The 20,905-nt window shown below is 39.6% G+C and overlaps 3 protein-coding genes across 3 annotated transcripts; 2 read left to right on the top strand and 1 right to left on the bottom strand.

Moving 5' to 3' along the window:
• The first annotated feature begins 127 nt into the window (after positions 1–127).
• Positions 128–14,134, top strand: agpat5 (1-acylglycerol-3-phosphate O-acyltransferase 5 (lysophosphatidic acid acyltransferase, epsilon)). Its single transcript, XM_053435955.1, has 8 exons — positions 128–1,599; positions 2,170–2,239; positions 2,345–2,460; positions 2,560–2,649; positions 3,533–3,623; positions 4,525–4,686; positions 10,879–11,002; positions 11,701–14,134. The coding sequence occupies exons 1-8, from the start codon at positions 1,381–1,383 to the stop codon at positions 11,924–11,926; spliced, it is 1,098 nt and encodes a 365-aa protein (XP_053291930.1). The 5' UTR covers positions 128–1,380; the 3' UTR covers positions 11,927–14,134.
• Positions 14,135–15,360: 1,226 nt separating this feature from the next.
• Positions 15,361–17,353, top strand: tmem14a (transmembrane protein 14A). The gene is made up of 5 exons (XM_053435980.1): positions 15,361–15,445; positions 15,767–15,843; positions 15,928–16,029; positions 16,545–16,632; positions 16,752–17,353. The coding sequence occupies exons 2-5, from the start codon at positions 15,774–15,776 to the stop codon at positions 16,792–16,794; spliced, it is 303 nt and encodes a 100-aa protein (XP_053291955.1). The 5' UTR covers positions 15,361–15,445; positions 15,767–15,773; the 3' UTR covers positions 16,795–17,353.
• A 183-nt stretch (positions 17,354–17,536) lies between these two features.
• LOC128453212 (glutathione S-transferase A4) lies at positions 17,537–19,983 on the bottom strand. Its single transcript, XM_053435968.1, has 7 exons — positions 19,825–19,983; positions 19,609–19,731; positions 19,474–19,525; positions 18,741–18,873; positions 18,507–18,642; positions 17,966–18,091; positions 17,537–17,884 (listed from the first exon to the last, which is right to left on the bottom strand). The coding sequence occupies exons 1-7, from the start codon at positions 19,948–19,950 to the stop codon at positions 17,756–17,758; spliced, it is 825 nt and encodes a 274-aa protein (XP_053291943.1). The 5' UTR covers positions 19,951–19,983; the 3' UTR covers positions 17,537–17,755.
• Between the last annotated feature and the right edge of the window lie 922 nt (positions 19,984–20,905).

Here is a 20,905-nt window from a genome sequence, read left to right as displayed (position 1 = left end):
ACATTGGTTTTTCTTATATTCTTCAAGTTGATACATTTACAAGTGTAGACAGCCTCACGATCAGAACATATTTTTATTTTGTTTTATGTAGCTTTCAGTGTTCAGTGTTTTATATTTTTTTAAATTATGATTTTGATTTAATGTTTGTGTAAAATGTTTGCAGTCAGTACTCCCCATAAAAAATAAACAATTATGTCAGTATTTTACTCTTAAGTCAGCAAAATATGACGAATGTCGTTCTGGCTACACCCTTTATCTCCCTACCTTTAGTCCAAACATAATTAAATCATGTCCGATGCATCAGATTGAATAATTTTTCTTACACAAAAGATACTATTTTTTGTTTAATTTTAACTCCCATCGTTGTGTTTGGGGATATATTAGTTGAGTCATTAGGAATCACATATTGTAGGTATATTTTTCTTCCAGGCCTTTTATTTACATCATGTTGTAAATCGTTGTCATTTATCATCCTTCAAACTTCATACCTAACTAAGCCTTGACAAAAAATTAAAAGGTAAAAATATATTCAAAAAGTTATTACAAACAAATCTGCTTAAGCAATCATACTTGACTGACTCAAACAAATGTTTTCTTGTTATATATTTCTCATCCTCCTCTTTTCTTTAAGATTACTTTTTATTGACATGTAGGAAAACAAAACATTAAAACTTTTAAAAAGAGTGTTTGATCCCTTTAATATCAGAACGCCCATTGGCCAGCTTCTCCTCCGTCAGTCGGCCAATCAGCTCGGCCGATGTTACGGAGTGTCGTTACGTAGGGAGGCGTGTGTGACATTCGCTGCAAGAAGCTAGTTCTGAACAGCTAAGTGGAGAAAGATGGAAACTGGAGGAGAAGAAAGAAAATTATTTATATTTTGAATATCCCCGCTGACGGTTGAGTTTCCGGTTGCGTGCACGTCAGAGGAGACTGTTTGTGTCAGATGCGGCGTCAGTTAAAACTTCCCCGCACGTTAAAACCAGCGCGCTAACACTTCCCGGTAACTTCCTCTGTAAATGTTCGGAGTTCTGGCTGAGGTCGTGTTCCGGTCCGCCGCACTGCGATGACGAAACTAATCGGATAACAGCGGGTTGTTTGGCTTTTTGTGTGTCGCAGTATGGGAGGCTGTTAGCGCTTAAACCGGCGCGGCTAACTGCGGCGTGCACACAAGGTTACAATTAGCTTGAGCCGAGCTAGCTCCTCACTCCCCCTCCTCTCCGCTGCCTCTGGAGCCTCCTCGCTTTCTTATGCTGACTTGTCAGGACAGGTGTGCAGAAAGCGGGCCAGGTGTGGCGCGGTATAGATAGTCTGCCATTTAGCCTGGCCCCGTGCCTTTCTTCAGGGATTGTCGCTGCCTAGGTGCAGCCAGGGGTCGGGACCATGCTGCTCTCCCTGGTCGTGCACACACACTCGCTGCGGTACTGGTTCCCAGCCACGGTCATGATGGGAACAGCCCCGGCTTACATGCTGTCGTGGGGAGTCTGGCGTCTCCTGTCAACTGTCCTGCCAGCGAGAGTGTACCACAGAGTAGACGACAGGCTGTACTCCATCTACCAGAGCATGGTCCTCTTCTTCTTTGAGAACTACACAGGAGTGGAGGCAAGTGATCCACCACTATCCAATACACGATCCCATTGTTCCAGATTAAACTGATGATGATAGATTGTTTATTAATCAAAATACCACCACTCTGAGTGGCCTCTGACTGTGTACCTGCGCACTTTTTAACTTGAATTTGATCTGAAGTTGTCACTCTACACAGATCAGTTCATTTTTGTAGGTTTATTTATTTGACAAATTAAATAACAAGGGTATAATGAGGGAGAACTTTAAGCACAACAAGAACGTCTGCATTCTTCTGCCCTGTTGCTGCCACTCCTTGTTCACTTGACTGTGATAGTGTCGTACATATAACCTCAGTCTCTGATATGATGCTGTTTGTGTTGTAAGCTGCTTCAGTTGGAGGGCGCCTGAATAGATTAGAAGGAAAGTTTCTCAATAAATTCCATCAGGATCTATGAAAAGCTGCAGTCTTTGAAGGTTTTTGTAGAACAACATTTCTAGGCTGCAACTAAATCCCTCAAGCAGTTTAAATATTTAAAACAAGAAAGAAAAGTCTGTTTGTCACTGTACATCTGTGTAAACCTGCTTATGTTCCTTTCTCTGTAGGTTGTTATATACGGAGATATACCAAAGAACAAAGAGAACGTCATCTACATGTCTAATCATCAATGTACAGGTAAAATATATATATATATATATATGAATATGCAGCTTTTATAAACTTATATCAATGTGAATGACGGTGTAAGTATTTATAATCTACTCGTGTTCTTCTTTTTAGCTGACTGGATCATCGCTGACATGCTCGCCATCAGGCAGAGTGCGATCGGCCATGTCAGATATGTTTTGAAAGATGGACTCAAGTGGCTCCCGCTGTACGGATGGTATTTCTCTCAGGTAATGTTACTCTGAGTATTTGCATGTCATTATGTGAATATCAGTTGTAAATGAAATGTAAACTTCATTCCTCACTAATCAGATTGTCTCTTTTTTTAGCATGGTGGGATCTATGTCAAACGAAGCGCAAATTTTAATGAGAAGGCGATGAAGACAAAACTCCACACTCAGACCCAATCAGGAGCACCAGTAAGTTTGTTATAAATTGGCGTCTTGAGCACATGAATATTTAATGTCTTAATGAAATTATATCTTCACATTTAAGGAGGTTCTTTTATGATATTTTAAGCTTTTTTAACTTTCACAACTTGAATTCAGATTTCTCTGCAGTCGTCTTCGAAAATTCCATCTAAAGACACTGCCTCTAATCCTATTCTATTATTAAGGCTTTGACATGTATGAATTGAATATTGTGAGCCTTGGTCATTCGATGTTAATTAGATATTTTGTCATGAAGTTCCTGTTACACTGTGTCTTAACTGGTGTCGAAACTAAGAGTTCGCATCTAATCACTTTTTGGGATTAAAGTGAGGCAGATTTGTGTTTTCCCCTCTGTTGGGGGGGGGTCGCCTACAACAACAACATAAGTTGTCACATTAACAGAAATTCATGAAATAAGACTGACGCAGATTTTGAAATGTATGTTTTGACTAACCGGTTGACAAAAAAATATTTCTGAAATAATTTGTTAAAATATAACGCAGCATTCTAGTTATGTTATGAAAAATTTGTTGTTTCATCATTATCAAATTTGAGGATTTTGTTATTGTTGAAAGGCCTAAATATTTTGCAGAAAATGAGAAATAATGATGCATGTATATATTTCGTACTACTTGCGCTAAAGCATTTTATCAGATGGGTACAACTTCCTGGTAATTGTTGAGTTTGAATCCAAATCGATTTTTAAGGAGTGAGACACTAACTATAATCTATCCAGTTTTTTTCAAACACTAGAAGTTCAGCATAATATGTTCCTCGAATTTCTGTACTTGTCAGAAATTCCACCATGTTTGGTTCATGCTAGGAATCAAATGTGAAGGAGGTTTTATTAAACGTCTTTTCCTCCCCTCAGATGTACCTCGTCATTTTCCCAGAGGGAACTCGGTATAATCCAGAGCTGAAGAAAGTTATCGCTGACAGTCAGGCTTTTGCTACAAAAGAAGGTACTGGCACGATATCAGCCATTTATGAATTTACTGCTACTCTGTCACATGTTTTACCATTTGTATGTTGCAATGTGTGTTGGAATGAAGAAAGTTGTTTAGTCAGACCTTTTCTTCTTGCCTTAATCCCTGAGAGCAGTAAAACAATGAAAATACAGAGAAACAACCTCAGAAACTAAAATGTCGTATTTTTGTACATAATTAATTTGATGCCCATTTGTTAAAATATTATTTGGTAGAGCTTTTTATAACTGCCATATTCATTTATATCATCATTATTGAATCACTAGTGTTGTGTCATGAACTGGTCAGCTTCTTCCAAAACTCCTTGTTATATATTTAATCTATGAAACTCAATATTCTGAAGACTAAATTGACGTAATGCTCAGCTACAACAGAGAATTCAGTACTCACTCTCAGTACTTACGAGAGCTAGTCAGAAAGAAAAAAGTCCTGCTTTATATGCTGCTTGAATTTGACAGTGCATTTCATCATAGCTTTATAATTTGACCATTGAATACGTGAGATGTGTCATCATGTTTATTACGCTGCTGTTGTGCAGTCTGGTGCTCAGGTCAGCTCATAAACTGCATCCATTCCGCAGAGATTAAGCCTATCTCTAGACTGCAGCTCTGAATATCACCTCCCCCCCTTAATCCAAACAAATCGCTGTGCGGAGCCGCCATGTGCACATGACATTATCTGCTATTAGTGAGGTATTAGTAAGCAGGGGATGGATCGACTGGGGAACAAGAGACTGTGCCGAAAATCAATCGGTTAAAATGAGTTTTTATTACACTAAATACTAGCTGTATTAATGTCCAGTGAGCTGATGTGACAGCCTGCATAGTTACACTGTCTGTAAACCTAATGCTCTGGTCTGCTCATGTCTTTACCATAGGATTGGCTGTTCTCAAGCACACTCTAACACCCAGGATGAAAGCGTCTCACGTAGCCATGGAGTCAATGAAGGACCACCTGAATGCCGTGTATGACATCACAGTGGCCTACGAGGGAACGCTGGATTCTTCTGGTCAAAGAAGACCTGCACCATCCATGCCAGGTAAGCAGGTATTGGAAGTTGGCCACAGACATCCAGTTATTTGATCATGTGTTCCTGAAAAAGATGTACACATTACAATTTCCTCCATTGAACCTAGTTGTACAGCGTGATCTTTATCTGGGTTTTCTACCTTAATGGGTAAAAAAAAAAAACATCTTTGTGCACATCTTGATGAACATATATAACTGGAAGGGCCAGACCATTCATTAGGGAGTTAGTCTGGTCTAATGCAATCATGAAAATGCTCAGCTCTGTGAAATTACAGCCCACAGTGTAGAAGAAGCTTACAATAAACTTTTTCTTCTGCTTGCCTTTACATCAGTCGACTCCAGAAAGATCTGTTCTGCCCAGTCATCGCTCCTTTCCTGTTTTAGTATTTAGAATAAAAATCTGTATCTGGAGATCTTGTGTGAATCTGGAAACGTGTATGTTAATTTTGGATGTCAAGACATGCAGAACACGAAGTTGAACAGATCAGCCAAATCCTATCTGGTATCTGGCTCACACATTGATTGGTTCATTGCCAGGTGTAAATACAGGCTATTTAAATAATGAATGACACTAATTCATGTCAATGCTTTCTCTGCTCTGGAACGTGACATGTTTGTCGACAGCTCTGCATAACTGATTTCCATATTGAGATCCAAACAGTGTTTGCAGAGTCAACACATGAGGAACACTTATTAGTACCAGGTTAGAATCAATATCTAGGTAGAGATCACATGATAATACTAGCTGGAAATATGGCTTAGTGTCTAATGAAAAGCAACTTCTGGCTTTTTTGTGTGTCATGTCTGTTTTTTTCAGTTTGGATAAATATGAGCTGCTGCATCAGAATAGCTATCGTCGCTGTGGTTCTTATTAGAACTAAAAACAATACTATTTTTATCACAGATTGATAAAACAACGGTAATGCCATCTAAGGTTTTTGTCTGATCCTAAAATATTGGGCTGCTGGTTGAATCGGACAGGCATTCAGCTTTTTGTGTCAGAATCTTCCCAAGCCTGGCATTTTACCTGATTACAGGCACATAAAATCAAGTGGCTAACCCAGCCAATGTGACAGAACCCAAATGTTGTCAGATTCTGGTCTGTCCCTTCAGGACGAAACGGGTTTAAGTCGGGTATTTACACTTGCACGCAATAAAGCGTTACATTTACAGACGAGTACTGTAAAAGACAAATCATATAATGACAAATGACTCACCTTTCCACATACTAGCTTTCCATATATTCAACCTAATATCTAGAATTAATGTATAAAATAATAAAAAAGTATATCACAAAAGAAGCATTTTAACTCCTGATACAATCCCAGATACAGACTCTCAGCTGACAGCAGCTGATTCGCTTTTCCAGGGTCCCACATGCAGTTTATTATCAATCCTGCAACACTATGTTGACTCCGTCCTTAATTAATCACAAAGAAAACATCACCTATTAACATCTGTGTCTTCCTGTAAACAGCATGACTCCGTGTTTTTCAAATTAGATTATTCTGTGTTCCCGGTTATTTTAAAAAAAACAAACAAATACCCTCCTGCTACAGTCAGGAATAAACATTGACGTGTTTCTAGCAAACGGAACAAAGAGAAGCAGAAAAGCTTTCTTCCCATCACGCACATCCTGACCTCATGTGGTGACTGTGACTTTAGTCATTTCAACAGGAGCTGGGAGCTGAGGCTTTAGCTAATTGACGTTCCTTCTGTTTCTCATCAGTGTGAACAGTTTACTTTATTTGAATGTGAAGCTACAAGCTGACGTCTTAAAAAATAAAATCTAGATTTTATTTTGATCTGCACCAAATGGCCCACACTCATAAATATCAGTCCCCTTGACATGTTAAATTTGTCCCCATGAGAAATTAATGAAAAAGTTAGTGACATTTTTTCCTGGATCTGCACCAAATTGAATGGGTTCTTCCACAACACATCTGTCCACCAAGTAATACATGCTAATCTGTCCGGTAGTAGCTGCATAATCTAAAAACAAACAAACACAGAGGTAATAATTCAAATGTAACTTGGAGGAAACACTCGGTTAAACTGTTTGATGGATTACTCCACAGTATTATACAGAGCAAATTCTGCTTTGTGCTCAGGAAAATGCTTTTTGTCAGAAATTGAGAAATATTTCATTTAAATGCTGATGGCATGTTGATTTATCACTGGAATTCCAGGACCCGTCTCATACCAGGAGCTCACTTGTTACTCTCAGAGCAGGAAGGTGTGAATGTAGAAATGTTCTGATTTCTGACCTTATTTTAAAATCACTATGTGGTCCATGACTTTATCTTAGAGCAAAGAGATCATGTTTATCTGAGAAAGCATGCAGAGGTTCTGGAAGAAGTAGGACTCTCTCCATTCTCAAACAGAAATGGTAACGACTACTTTGAATACTCAATCATTTGGATACTTCTTTGTTCTCATCAAAGAATTTGCTCGCCTTTCCACAAAGTAGACTGGACACTTGGTGACCGGGGCTTTTCTGTTATTCTGTCACTCTAATTTAAATCGCTCTTAAAAACACATTTTAATGAATTTACTTTTACTGCCTTTGTGGTCTCAACCTTCATAATTTTTTTTATACAATTGCAATAATGATTTAATTTTTGCTTCTTTTGATTAATTGCTTTATATTTAAACTAGGGCTGTGAAATGATTAAAATTTTTAATCAAATTAATCACAGGTTTCTATGGATTAATCATGATTAATCACATTACCGATTTTTTCGGAATATTTTTGTGAAAACAAGATTTATGACATTTAACTTTTCTTTTGTGCTGCAACTCAGCAGTTCTTCAGCAGTTATCATTGCTTTTCCATATGGAACATTAATATAATCTTCATCCTAAACAGAATTCGGGTTCCTTAGCCATTGTGTGGTTGAAGAAAACTTTTTTTTTTTAATTAAACAGAAATTATTTGAGCTTCTTAGCCATAGGATGGTTGACATTTTTTATATTTTTTGTCACACAACCATTAACCACACCATGATACAATCTAATGCCTCTAAAGGCCCTCTTAGCTACTCGGTCTTTAGCCAGTTGGTGAGGCAAACTAACTTGTTCAAATTCTCTGACAGTAAAGCTGACCGCTTCTTTTGCACAATGTGTCCGGCGAGTGAGTCTGGTTTGGCGCATTCCACTTGAACGCCCCTCGCCGACCAACACATGCTTCGCGTTGCGGTGGTTAGGCGGGTATTGCTACGGTGAAACGATAACGTCTTCTCGCAGAGTGTGCATATCACCTTGGTTTTACTGAATGTTCGATCTTTGTTTTTTTGGAACACGATCTTCCCGTCCAGAAGGTCCTCAGGTTCATCAGAATTATCCATGTTGCAGAGCTGCCAACTTTTCAAAAAACCTTGGAGTGAGATTTTGTCGGGGGTGACCAACACACACGTTGGTGGCTAAAATATCAGGGAATTGTTGGAATTTGGCGTTGTATCCATGTTGTTCGCTGCATTCTGGTGGCCTTTGGGGCCCGAAGTCGTTGATAGGAGCGGCCGACTGGAGATGGACAACATTGGTTACATTCTGTGACGCAAAGACATAGCTGAAGGTCCACCCCCAGGAAATGTTGGTTTAAGTAGATGTTGTTTCCTGCATTCTAGTGGATTTTTGGGTGGTATGCTAAAGATGTGCAATACCTGAACTTCTTCTGATTCATGTTCCTCTGATCATGACTTGTAGGGCCTTCTAGCCTTGAGCTGAACATTCAACCAGAAAACTATTGTTGTGCCTCAATGACCACAATATAGCCTAATTAATAGACCTTTGTTTAAGATTTGACCAAGGTAGGTTGATTGACATTTTGATTACAATGGTTTTCAACTAATTCTGAACTGAAACCTAACCTATATTTTAAATAATTGTATTCTTAAGAGCAGTTAATGATTTATGTTCGCCTCCCACCACACTTTCCATCAGACAAAAAAGTGCAACAAATAAAGTGCTTAAACAGTAGCCTTTTTAAGCAACACAATGGACCCTCTTCCCCAAAATAAAATTTGTCTGGAGCCGCAAAACATATTTGATAACAAAGCTAATAAAGTTTTATATAAAGTTATACTATACTAAACTATGGTTTGTTGCATTTATGAAATTATCGAACAACAATAAAGAAAACTGTTGACATTTGATTGATATTTTTACCTGTTACAACAAAGGAAAAACCAAACGCTTATGAAGAGAAGAAAATACACAGGCAAGTGTCGGCCTACTTTGAAATAAATTAAACACAGACCTTTGTAGGGTTATTTGAGTCCTCCCCGTATTTGTGGAAAATGTATGAAATAAGAAGTACCCTATTTTTAAATAAATAAAAACATATAGCTGCAGCCTCATAGCTTAAAAATATATATTTTAGTTGGCGAAATATTTAAACGAAAAGTGAGAGCAGGTCAGGCTGGAGGCGGACACAGAAACTGCAGCTCGGTAGAAACCAACTGCAGCTTCTGCTCTGATCAAGACGCTGAGCTCTGATCAGCTGAGACCAGAGAAACTCTGTGTTTTCACTGTTTCCACTGAGCAGCCGGTGAGTCAGTGACCAGCTCCTTCACGTGAAGGAGCTCTGGTCTTGTGTCTCTGAGCGAGTGCGCGGGGCGGGGGGCGGAGCCTCGGGACCGGTGCGCTATCTGGGGCACACACACACACACACACACACTCACACACACTCACACACACTCGCCCGCTCCTGGCACTTCATGACGGCCTGATACGATGATGTTTTAAAAAATGATCGTGACTTAGTCAACCACCAACATTTTCGTCTCGTCTCGTCAACAAGTTAAAATAGATTTAGTCATGCGCTTCACTTAAAAGATCCAGGTTTTTTTTGGCGTGAGAAATTGGATGTGTGGCGTGAGTGCGTGTGAAAACATGCAAAAGCGTGTGTCACACGGCGGAAGCGTGAGAGTTGGCAGCTCTGATGTTGTTTGTTTGTTTGAATGGCAGCTGCCGTCTGACTGCATTAGAGCGGCGACTAGTGCAGAGGCGGCGGAATTGGAAGGTCCTTCTGCGCATGCGTTAAATGCGTTAAAAAAAAAACGAATTAATCCTGTAATTTAATCATAACGCGTTAACGCGTTATTTTTCACAGCTCTAATTTAAACAGATTTTAAATTGCTTTTATCGTTTTGTCTTGTATAGCACTTTATAACTTTGTTTTGAATGGTGCTATATAAATACAATTTATTATTATCAGGTGCTTCAGTGAAACAACTCTGTGCACGTCTCTTCCAGCAGTTTGCTTTCCCCTGTGCACACAGATGTTTTCACATATTAAAGATTTCTTCTCTCACATTTTCAGTTTGTTTTTTGAAATCAGGACATGTTTATCACTCGAGAGCCTACAGTTAATTTCCTTTACCTCTTCCAGGTTGTTTTTATAAATGTTTTTGGAGCATTGTTCTGCTCTCACACACACACACATGCATGATCCGCAGTGGAAACTCTGCTTTCTTTTGAGGGGGGTTCACTGAGTTTTCAGCGTTTGTTAAAGTGGCTCGGGTTGGGACGAAGGGTCGGTTTCAATCTGTGCAGCAGCTGATGGAGGCGCACGCTCCACCGGCGAAGCAATCTCTCGCAGCGGGCTTCGGTCAAGTTTCCTCTTTCGGTCGCCGTGCCAAGTTTCCTGAAAATATCGCTTGTTGTGGAAACAGGAAGTTGAAGCTCTCTTGGGATACATGTGTTGCCTTGAGCATTCACACTTGGCTACTTTTTTTTTATGTCTGACCTTCTCAGACACTCATCAGGTTTTCTCAGTATTCTCACTACCCTGACAGTTAGATTTGGCTTAAGACTGAAAACATTTTAACTTATTGACTGGAGAGAATTTGATTTATATCACTAAGCAAATTAAATTCAATTGAACGTTCGGATGATTTATTTAATTTAGATCTAAAATTGAACGTTGTATGTATTTCAGGTTTTGAGTGGATTTTATTATCACCTCTGTGTTTTTGTTCCTTAAAGGATCAGTTATGTAACCGTCATGACCAACAAGCTGTTTTCACCTCACAGCTCTTTCATTTCTTGAGTCGAAGGGCCTTGGCATCACAGTGTCACAGTGGCTCTACACTCTATCACTGTCACCTTGTGTTAATTTTAAGTGCTTACTCTACGTGCCGTTTCGCTGAAAGGCTTTTCCTGTTTTTGTTTAGTCTCTTTTATTTTCTCTGTTTGACAGAATTCCTGTGTAAAGAATGTCCCCGGGTTCACATACACTTCGACCGTGTGGATATAAAGGAAATTCCTCCAGAGCCACTGTTTTTCCGCAGGTGGCTGCACGAGCGCTTCGAAATCAAGGACCGGTAAGTGTGCTTGTGTGCTTGTGTGTGTGTCTTTGAGCGTGGGAGGGAAGAATTTATGATGTTGAAATTGCAGGCTATCCCATCAATGCTTAAAGCACAGTGAGTTGGGTTTTTAAATGTTTTGCACTTGAACGCCAGGAATTTCAGTTACTGATTCTTAGCTTCTGTTTCTTAGAAAACATGAGAATAAAATAGATGTCAAGCTCATTGTGAAAATCTGATTCTAAAGAATAGTTGACCAAGAATAACCAAACATGATCCAGTCAAATTTATATTGAAGAAAACATGAACTCGTAAGTTTACTAGAGAGATTAAACTCTAAAATATATCAAACAGAGCAGCAGAGTCTCATATATAAAAAAAAACTCATGAGTGAAAGAAGCTGATGATTTCCCAAATGTTACTAAAATTCAAGTTTCCAGACTAGTGTTAAATAACTGGAGCTGAAACTGTTGCAGGGGGAAATGAGCAACGATTTTAATACAATAAAAATAATAATTTGTTGCAGCCCTGAAATCAGTCGAACGTAAGAAAAGTGGAACCAACATTTGTAACACCAACCAAGCTAAAGAAAAGCCCTGATGTGATTTGTGTGCAGTTTCTATTTTCGGGAAAAATCCTGATATGAACTCTCTGTATATATCTAAAATGGTCCGAATTCAAAAGTGATTTCCCCTGTTTGTTTGTTTTTTATAAAGGTTGCTCACAGATTTCTATGAGTCGGCGGATCCAGAAAAAATCTGCAGGTTCCCAGGGGAAGGCAAACCGTCTCCGCTAAACCTCTGGAAAACCCTCCCGTCAGTGACGATCTTGGGAGGACTGACACTGCCGTTACTGTTGACAGAGAATGGCAGGAAACTGTATGTGAGGACCTGGGTTTATGGGACGCTGCTGGGCTGGCTGTGGGTGAACGTGTTTCCTTAACGAACGGACGGGCAGAGGCTGCCACAGTTAGACGCACAAAACACATAGAGAAACTGTGCCATTTTCCTGTATCGCAACAACACAAGGTGTGTTCCAGATGCAGAGCAATTATCTGATACGAGGCTCAGAGCTTTATCCCGCACGTCTGGCTTAATGTTGACCTTGAGCCGAAAGCTGAACAGAAATGTGAGAAATTAAGGCTTTTTTGCTACGTGTTCCTGCGCGTTACTCGGTTATGCAGCCTGAAATGATGAGAAAACAGGATTGGATTTGAATTAAAGTCAAGTACTGGGTTTCTGAGCAACCCCCTTTGATCGCTAGTATATTAAAATATATTCCCCCTCTAAAACTACTTTCCCCTCCATGAGTTATCCAAATTAGTATTTTTGCATGCTCCCTAAAGCTCTAATGAAATTTATTTTTGTCAAAGTGTGCCGAGTAGTTTAAAAACTTGTTTAAAGGTGATGGTCAGATACTGTGTGAAACTGAGAGTGCACGAGCCTCATGACGATGGATCAGTTATAATGAAGTGCACTGACTCATTGACATTGGTTGAAATGTCGGTTTTCAAGTCAATTGGCAGAAGGATTATGCACTTTGCAAATTTCAAGTGATGTTTTTACATTAGTAGAATAAAAGAAAATGATCTGCAGTCTTCCATATGAGCTCATGAACATGAAACCAGCTGCTATATTTACCATAACTATTCAGAGTGATAGCACTTGTTACATAGCGATAATGAATGTAGCCGTTAAAAAGGACATTTTTTTCTTAATTTCCAAAACCCATTTATTATTATTAAAAATATATTTTTTTAGCTGTACAGATGCCGCAATGAGCTCGTATAGAGGAATGAGTATAACCACTGAAAATGTTCTACCAATGTAAAATATAGACAGTAAATAAAGATGGACGACCCTTCTCCACTTGCTCCCACTATCCAGGAATGAAGCCAAAATATCTCGGAGACAAAAAAGGCATTATTTCCACGATGACGTCAATTGGAGACAGAGTCAATAATAACAATAACAATCAGGGTTGGAGCGATGCACAAGCTCCACAATTCGCCAGTCAGCTCAACTGTCAATCCTTTTTTCTTTGTTATAGCATCAAATAACTACTTAAAACCAAACTTTCCAGATACATAAGCACTTCAAAAACCAACATCAGTATGACGGGAAAATGTTTTATTCAACATGTACTTTGAATCTTTAGTTTGGTCCCTGTCCTAGTTACGAACAAGGAGGAGGTGGGAGTTATGAACTATACTGTAGCCATCCACCAGGTGTCGATCGAAACATTTTGGCTTCACTTTTGGAGAGCAATCATCTCATTCATCTTTAAAGACGGTCTATGATGTAAAATATCGCTTAACTTTAAGATATTATTCATTGCCAAAACAAAGTATTTTGGGCCTAATAACATAATTATGTGTTTTTATTATTATTGTTTATTCGCAGTTCCATAACTTTTATGCATTTGTTACCTTTAATATTGAGTTACAGCTCACTTGAAAATATCTACCTAGCAAAAAGCTGACAAAGCCATGTGAACAGAATATCCCAGGTTCCTGTGCACTCAAAGCCATTTGTATTATAATCATCACTGTATTGTGAAACGCACTGTGTCCATTGTGGTCGTTTACTGAATGAAACCATTGTATTTTCCACAAGTCACTTTACATGTTTTGCTATCTCATCCTCCTTTAGAGTCTGTCTGCCATATGTTTTCCTCGCGTGGATCATGATAGAGTACATCTCATGATTTTTACATGTTTCTCTGATACCTCACTTGAATAATCCTTCCTCGTTCTGAAACGACCCTTGTCAGCCATTTTATAGTTATTTTGATCCTGACAAGATCAGACTGTAACTCATCAGGAAACTCTGCGTAGACAGTATTTCAATGCCAACGGTTTTTGAAAAATGTGTGCCTTCTCTCTGGAGGAGTTGGTCCTCAGCCCTCCCACAGGGGGCCACAGTGGCTCTTTATTCCAGCAGGTGACCTCCAGTGTGCTGGAGCTGCTGCTCGCTGCAGCTCGTGGTCACATTGTCTACACTTCATAGTGGCTTATTTTGCTCTAAGAATGCATTTATACTTTTTGAGAACTATTACGAAATGATGAAACCTTTAATGTGTGTGTGTGTGTGTACGTTCTGGAAATGGGGAATCGGAGTGAAATAAAGTGAATTTCTTTGGGAGAGTCAACTTGTCTCTTTTGTCCTACTGTCCTCCACACATAGTTAATAATACGTCTTCTGCCACTGTTGTTGGAGGCGCACCAGTGTCTTTACATTAGTTTACATTATGGGAATTAGGCTGATTGTGGAACATTTATTTCTTTAAAATCCAAATTTTGAACAATCCCATGTTGACTGATTAAAGATTTATAGCCATGGGCCTGTGGTTATAAGTGCTCGTATCACATCAAGTGGGAAACAATTTTAAACCCTTCTGTATAATTCCCTCTTTTTTACAGAAATTAAACTCCAACTATTTTTTTTTTTAAAAGCTAAATCATGCAGAACAAGTCCTGATCTGCCAGAGGGACAGCTGCAGGCCAGAATAAATAAATATATCTTTTTTAAACATTGACTGCTCACCTCCAAACCATCTCATCTGTTTGTGTATGTACCTCCACAAATACAGTGAACACACAACAGGAACACACAGACCATACAGTTGCCATGTTCAAATAATACTCCCTGTCCTTGGATTTTCAATGTGTAATTCAGTCTGTGACTTCTGTCAGAACCACATAGCACGAGTTAAACAGAACGTGAAAGTTTTTCACACACTCCTTTTCTAAAACCTGTAGTTGGACCTGTCCTTGTTTCTATTTTCCTCTAATGAATGGTAATGAATATCCCCTTACATAATTATATTGAAATCAAGTCACAAAAATAAAGCAATGTGTTGCCCTGTTCAAAAAAGCTCAGGGAAAATGCTGTAAAAATAAAATACAAACATAGAGTTTTAACTTAAAACAATGCATGCTGTGAAATCGGTAAGATCTGTTTTATTTCTCGAAAAAGAAATATGAACAAGATTTGTGCAAACTATCATTTCCTCTCAAAAGACCTGAAGTTAAAACAACGTGTTCACAAGGTCCAAAGTTGTCCAGATATAAAAATTTACCTTAAAATGTTGAATTTTTAAGGAATTAACATGAGAAACGATTTAATTTATTTTTTCTCCATAATTCCAGCATGATGTGTTACAGTGCAGTGACTTCATCTGATCATCTAGAGTTGATACACTCACTCATTCAGACACTGTTTCTAATACTGTCTGTGAATTTTGTCCTTCAAATATAGATCCGTTTAATTGTATTTTAACTTATAACTCTTTTTTATATTAAAATACATTTTTGAAATGTTTGAATTCCCACTTTATAGTCGGCCGGCGAACGCAGCAGTGTTAACAAATCACGCATGCGCAGTAGTGTGTGCCAGGAACCAGGAAGTGCAGTGACAGATCGAAGGTACTTTTGAGCTGCTGCTGTTGTTTCTACTCAAGGTAAAAATAAACACACACAGACGAATCAAACTACTTTGTAACGACAATAACTTCACGTGCAGTGAGTTAGCGTGGACGTGAGTGCAGAATAAATCATGTACGTGCAAGTCTTCCTCTGCTGTTGAATGTTTTTTATCACAGTGCCATCTAGCGGCCTGTCCGGCCTCCTGCTGGCAAGCTGGATGAGAGTTTCAGAGCGAAACTTGTTGGTGTTTTAAATCTATTGAGAACAGATTCATACATGGGTTGAAAGAGACGACCAGTGCCAAGGTCAAATGTCAGTTGCGTGATAAAGTGTGTGTCCTGTCTCCCTGTGTGCAGTTTGGTGATGGACTGGATCGGGTTCTGCTACGCTGCGGCCATCGCCCTTGGAGGGTTCATGGGCTACAAGCGAAAAGGTTGACACTTGAAAGGAAAGCTCGGCCGCTCGATGAGTTTACGAGATCATAAAACCCTGATTGTCCTCATGTGTCTCCCTGCAGGCAGCGTGATGTCCCTGATGGCGGGGCTAGTGTTTGGTGGATTATCTGCTTATGGTGCCTACAATGTCTCAAATGACCCAAAGGACATTAAGGTCTCATTGAGTGAGTATGGCTGCGGGATCCTTCTCGTGTGCTCTTCATTCATAACATGCATAACGACGGTCACTGTTATTATCATTATTATTATTATCATATGAAGTGTTGCTGCTATCGTCCATAATTGTTTTCATTCACTCAACTAGTTGGTCAGAGGTGAAACTTGATGGATACACAACTGTTCCTGGTCTCTCTCTCGCTCTATCACTCCATCTGTCTCTCTTCTCACCCCTCTTCTCTCCCCATCTCTCCTCTCTTCCCCGGTCAAGCCACATGTCTGCCCACATTGAGTCTGGTTCTAGAGGTTTCTTTAGTGGGAGCTTTTTCTCCAGAGTGCTGGTCATTGTGGGAACTGTTGGGTTTCTCTGTAATGTTTAAGGTCTTGACCTTCTATGCAAAGGGTCTTGAGATAATATATATTATGTTTTGGCGCTAAACAAATTGAATTGTTTTGAATACATTGACCATAGAGAACTGGTTTGAATATCCAGCCACTAACCACCATTGCTTCTGTCTTTCAGTTGCCTCTGGACTCCTTGCAGTAATCATGGGCATGAGATACAAGAAGTCTGGGAAATTATTGCCTGCTGGGATTATGTCGGGGCTAAGGTCAGTCAGGCTTGCTCTACGTAAAGATATGTGTTGTGCAATCTGAGTCTTGTGCAACGTTATTTTGCGCTTGTTGATTCAGTGGTTTCTGATTGGCCTTTCCTCTTTTCTTCTTGCAGTTTGTTAATGGTGTTTCGACTTTTGCTCCTGATCATGGCGTGAGTGCATGAACAACACCGACCAGTCTGAGGAGACACTGTCAGCCTCTGAATGAACAAAGGAAACATGGTTCCCTGTCAGCACCAGTCATCTGCTACGTGTAATAACAAGCACTGACACGACAGCGTGATGTTTAAATGTGTTGTGTTTTGATAGAGTTCATTCCAAACCATCAGTAAATGGATTTGAAGCTTATTTTGTAGATTTCATTATTTCCCACAAAATACTAAAAAACAGTTAAAACCAGTCAAACCATCACCTGCTTTAATACATGGTCAGTGTTAAGTTTCCTGGGACCAGAATCCTTATACAAGCTTCCAGGGCCGGGTGTTCAAACCAGACTTAAGTTCAACATTTTGTAATTAATCTCTCCGCTGATCAAACCTTTTTTGTAAACCTTATGAATTTATATTGTTTAATTTTGTCTTTATTCACTGATGTATTCGCTCACAGTCGAGCAGCACAAGAGATGTACATGACATTTGTGGGTGTTATTGTTTGTCTTGAAAGTGGCCGTTTACAGTTTTGTGCTGCAGGATATTAAACTGAAATATTCAAATTACTTAAGTGTATTCCTGAATTCTCATATTCTATATCAATGAAGGGGAAATGATTTTAATGTATTTTTATTTATAGCCAGTGTGAGTTTGATTCTTAACATTATGATTTTCTTTTTGTGTAGCAGGTCTGGTGATATTCCATTTGTTTGATAAGAAAAAGAAAAAAAAAACGGCAGCTTCTCAAATGTTGTGCAGAAATAGATTATTTATTTAGTGGCATCTTCACTTCATTTAATTCACTGATTGTTATCAAAAATAACAACATCATTTCCTATGGTACCGAGTGGATTTGTGCTTTTGCCTCAGTGCAGTATTCATCTCAATATAATTCATAAATATGGCTGTTCTACTTGTCGTTAGATGTTTGAGGAGTGTACCAGATGTTCAACAGAAGCTGCAGGAAATTAAAACTTGGGTCTCAACACCTCGATGACCGTCTTCACATAGACGTCGTCTGGCTGCGGCTTCCTCTGGCTGCCCGGCTGCAGAAACTTGCTGAGGCCTGGGACCCGGCTCATCCTGCCCTGGAAAGACTGTAACGCAGAATTCAGATTTAGTTGTAACACTTTTTATATATCTGTTATCTCTTGGCTCAAACATTGTGTAACATTTACCTTGACGTTGCGGAAGTCCGCGAGGATCGCCGGGAACTTCTCCTCCAGCATCAGGGTGCATTCCATCAGCTGCACATCTGCACAGCTCAGTTTACCTCCCACCAGGTACACAGGTCCAGACAGAGCCTGAGAGAGTTCGGCAGAGACGCTCATCTCATTATCATAAACAATCACATATAATGACCAACGGGCCAGTTTTATATCATTAAGTGATTTTAACTGAGATGATAAACTCCGTCAAAGAGGTTTTGTTTGCACTCCCTGTCTGTTGCTGGTTTGTCTGTTTGTTAGAAACATTACGCAAAAACTACTGGATGGATCAGAATGAAACTGGGTAGAAGGATGCAGTGTGGCTCAGGGAAGAAGCCATTCAATTTTGCTGCAGATCCAGGATTTTCATAATTATAGGACTGACATTTATGAGTGTGTGAAAAGATAAAAACCTGGATTTAGTTCATTTAAATGTGTTTTCCTAAGGGGACTGTTGTGGCAGAGGTTGGCACCCAGTGGTGTTTCAGATATACAGTTGTTGTATTAGTACCTTTTCAAACACAGGCAGATAGCGCTCCTTTGCTTTGGTTTCAATATTGTCCAGTTTGGGTTGTTTATCCGTGACAAACGGCAGCATCATTATCATTTCCATGAGATCCATGATTCCCTCTGAGTACATGTTAATCCTGAGGAGAAGCATCAACATTTTACCATAACACATCCATGTAGTAAAAACATCCCAGCACAGAGTATTGAAATACATTAAGGAACGAGGGGATCATACATGACTTTGTCTTTAAGATCTTTTCCGTGGAGATTGTACTTCTCTGCGATGTATTGCAGGATTGCCTTGGTCTGGATGAGCTTCATACCGTCTATTTCCACCAGGGGAACCTGCTGGAACATGAGATCTCCGTCTGGAGAGCAGGAGACACAGAGGCAGGAGACACAGGGGCAGAGGACACAGGGGCAGAGGACACAGGGGCAGAGGACACAGGGCAGTAAAACACTAAGTCACCAAGTGCACTGTATCTGTGAATTTCAGCATCACACGATACTTGAGATTATCTCCTCAAAAGGTTAAGATTGCTTCCCATTAAAAGACGCTTGGTCTGAGCACACAGAGGAGTTACTGTGTCTATTGTTGAACAAATACCTGACAAAACCTGGTGATTCTTTGGTTGAGTTAAAGTGTAAAGGAAACATATCTCTATGGGTGGGACAGAATTTGACTCAAAAGCAGGGGCCGAATAATCTGCAGAGTTCTAAAAAATCCCAAACACCGGTTTAATTTCAACTGATACAAACACAGTGGGAAATAGTCTCAGCTGATCCAGACATCCATTGAGTAAGAACCTTCACCTGGTTACAGGTTATTGTTCAAATAAGTGAGAGGCGTGTTTTCCAGCCGATAGGTGGCGCTAAAAATAAAATAATTCGCACTGAAAACTCTCACTGATTTGGAAAAACACAGAAACTACTTTTTATTTTTAATCAGCTGTATGAAAACAACTCACCACTGAGGAGTTTCTCATACTGCTCCCGGGTCGTCAGGAAAACCTCTTCGAACTGTGAATGCAACAGAAGTTTGTTTGCTTTTACTTCAAAAGCGATAAAACTAGATGAATAGAAGCAAAGAAAGGTTTATTCACCTCCACCTCCGCTGCAGCCAGAAGCCAGCGGATCGACTCCATTTTCCCTCTGCCATTGAAGTAGGTGAGCACAACTTTTCCTGCCATGGTTTGGTTTTTAGGGGGGATAACAAATCTGTGAAGCTAGAAATGAACAAAAAGGAGAAAACACTAATTAGAGATAAAACTGCCTGAACACGAGGGTGCAAGTGTTAAATCTGAGTTCAGCAGACTTACATGAGCAGGGCTGAGTTCAGCTGTGGGAGAAGTGGCCGATGGAAGCAAAGTGTGAGTTGTTATATAACTGTATTCCTTCAGAAGATAAAAACACGGTGACAGTTGAGAAAACACGGAGGCTGCCATTGGTTGGTTGGTTTAGACCACGTGGCTCCAGAAGAGGGAGCCAATGATTAAGTACTTGAAAGCGGTGAGCACGCTGCTCCATTCAAAAACTTCTCCCATGAGATACTCAGTCAGTGGGTTTTCCACGAGTCTCATCCTTCTTATCAGAGATCTGCTGCTCCATCTGAAAATGAGGTCGCTATTGGTTAGATATCAGGGCTCGAGGTGACACAGGGAACGTGAGCTTCGATTCACATCCAAGTTCGGCATTTTAGAACTACAGTAAGATAAGAAGTGAGATTGTTTTATCAACCAGGACACTGCTGCGGATTTATTATCGTGCATGATATGTAACTGGGTAACACAGCTCTACTCTCGAAATGAGGAAGAGGGAAGCAGGTCAGAGGTGTGTTACTTGGTTACACAGCTCTACTCTCGACCTCTGACCTGCTTCCCTCTTCCTCATTTAAAGGGACATCTTCATGTGACTTTGTGGCCAAAGGGGGGAGGGGGGGCACATGTTGCAAGAGAACAGGGCTTCTTATCATCTGTATATATGTAGCTCAGGATCAGCAATACAGAGGCTGATTTAAAAACAAAAAATAATAGTTGTAGTTATAATATTTTTAACTATGTATGTATTATACAATTATTGCAATCATATTGTTACCAATAATCATCATCGTTGTTGTTATGATTATTGTATGTTGCTCCAATCATTTAACATAATTACATTTATAAATATGACTTTTATACTTCAATTTTTAAAACCAGTCTGATACTGGATGAACCAGCTACTTTGTTGATATTCCAGAACTACATACTGTTGTATAATCTTGTTCTTTAAATATCGTACAGATTAATTTTAGGATGGCCCTAACAGTCATGTGATCTCACCACACATTATGTAGTGTTCACTCTGGCACCTATTTCACTTGAGGCCCCGCCCTCCTGTGGGTTGTGACATGTAGTTAAA

Source organism: Pleuronectes platessa, chromosome 12 (assembly GCF_947347685.1).
Source record: "Pleuronectes platessa chromosome 12, fPlePla1.1, whole genome shotgun sequence".
In the NCBI taxonomy this organism is placed as follows: Eukaryota; Metazoa; Chordata; class Actinopteri; order Pleuronectiformes; family Pleuronectidae; genus Pleuronectes; species Pleuronectes platessa.
The sequence above is the reverse complement of the archived record's forward strand: the minus strand, read 5'-3'. Positions and strand labels throughout refer to the sequence as shown.

Excerpts from the sequence above, each read along its gene's own strand:
- LOC128453212 (XM_053435968.1), bottom strand. The coding sequence starts at position 19,950 with ATGGCAGCCTCCGTGTTTTCTCAACTGTCACCGTGTTTTTATCTTCTG. Across the intron at positions 18,874-19,473 it reads GTATGAGAAACTCCTCAGTG|ACGGAGATCTCATGTTCCAG; the intron begins GTGAGTTGTTTT and ends CCTGCTCTCCAG. Across the intron at positions 18,643-18,740 it reads GATCTTAAAGACAAAGTCAT|GATTAACATGTACTCAGAGG; the intron begins GTATGATCCCCT and ends GCTTCTCCTCAG.
- agpat5 (XM_053435955.1), top strand. The coding sequence starts at position 1,381 with ATGCTGCTCTCCCTGGTCGTGCACACACACTCGCTGCGGTACTGGTTC. Across the intron at positions 3,624-4,524 it reads GGCTTTTGCTACAAAAGAAG|GATTGGCTGTTCTCAAGCAC; the intron begins GTACTGGCACGA and ends TCTTTACCATAG. Across the intron at positions 4,687-10,878 it reads ACCTGCACCATCCATGCCAG|AATTCCTGTGTAAAGAATGT; the intron begins GTAAGCAGGTAT and ends TCTGTTTGACAG.
- tmem14a (XM_053435980.1), top strand. The coding sequence starts at position 15,774 with ATGGACTGGATCGGGTTCTGCTACGCTGCGGCCATCGCCCTTGGAGGG. Across the intron at positions 15,844-15,927 it reads CATGGGCTACAAGCGAAAAG|GCAGCGTGATGTCCCTGATG; the intron begins GTTGACACTTGA and ends GTCTCCCTGCAG. Across the intron at positions 16,633-16,751 it reads GGGATTATGTCGGGGCTAAG|TTTGTTAATGGTGTTTCGAC; the intron begins GTCAGTCAGGCT and ends TTCTTCTTGCAG.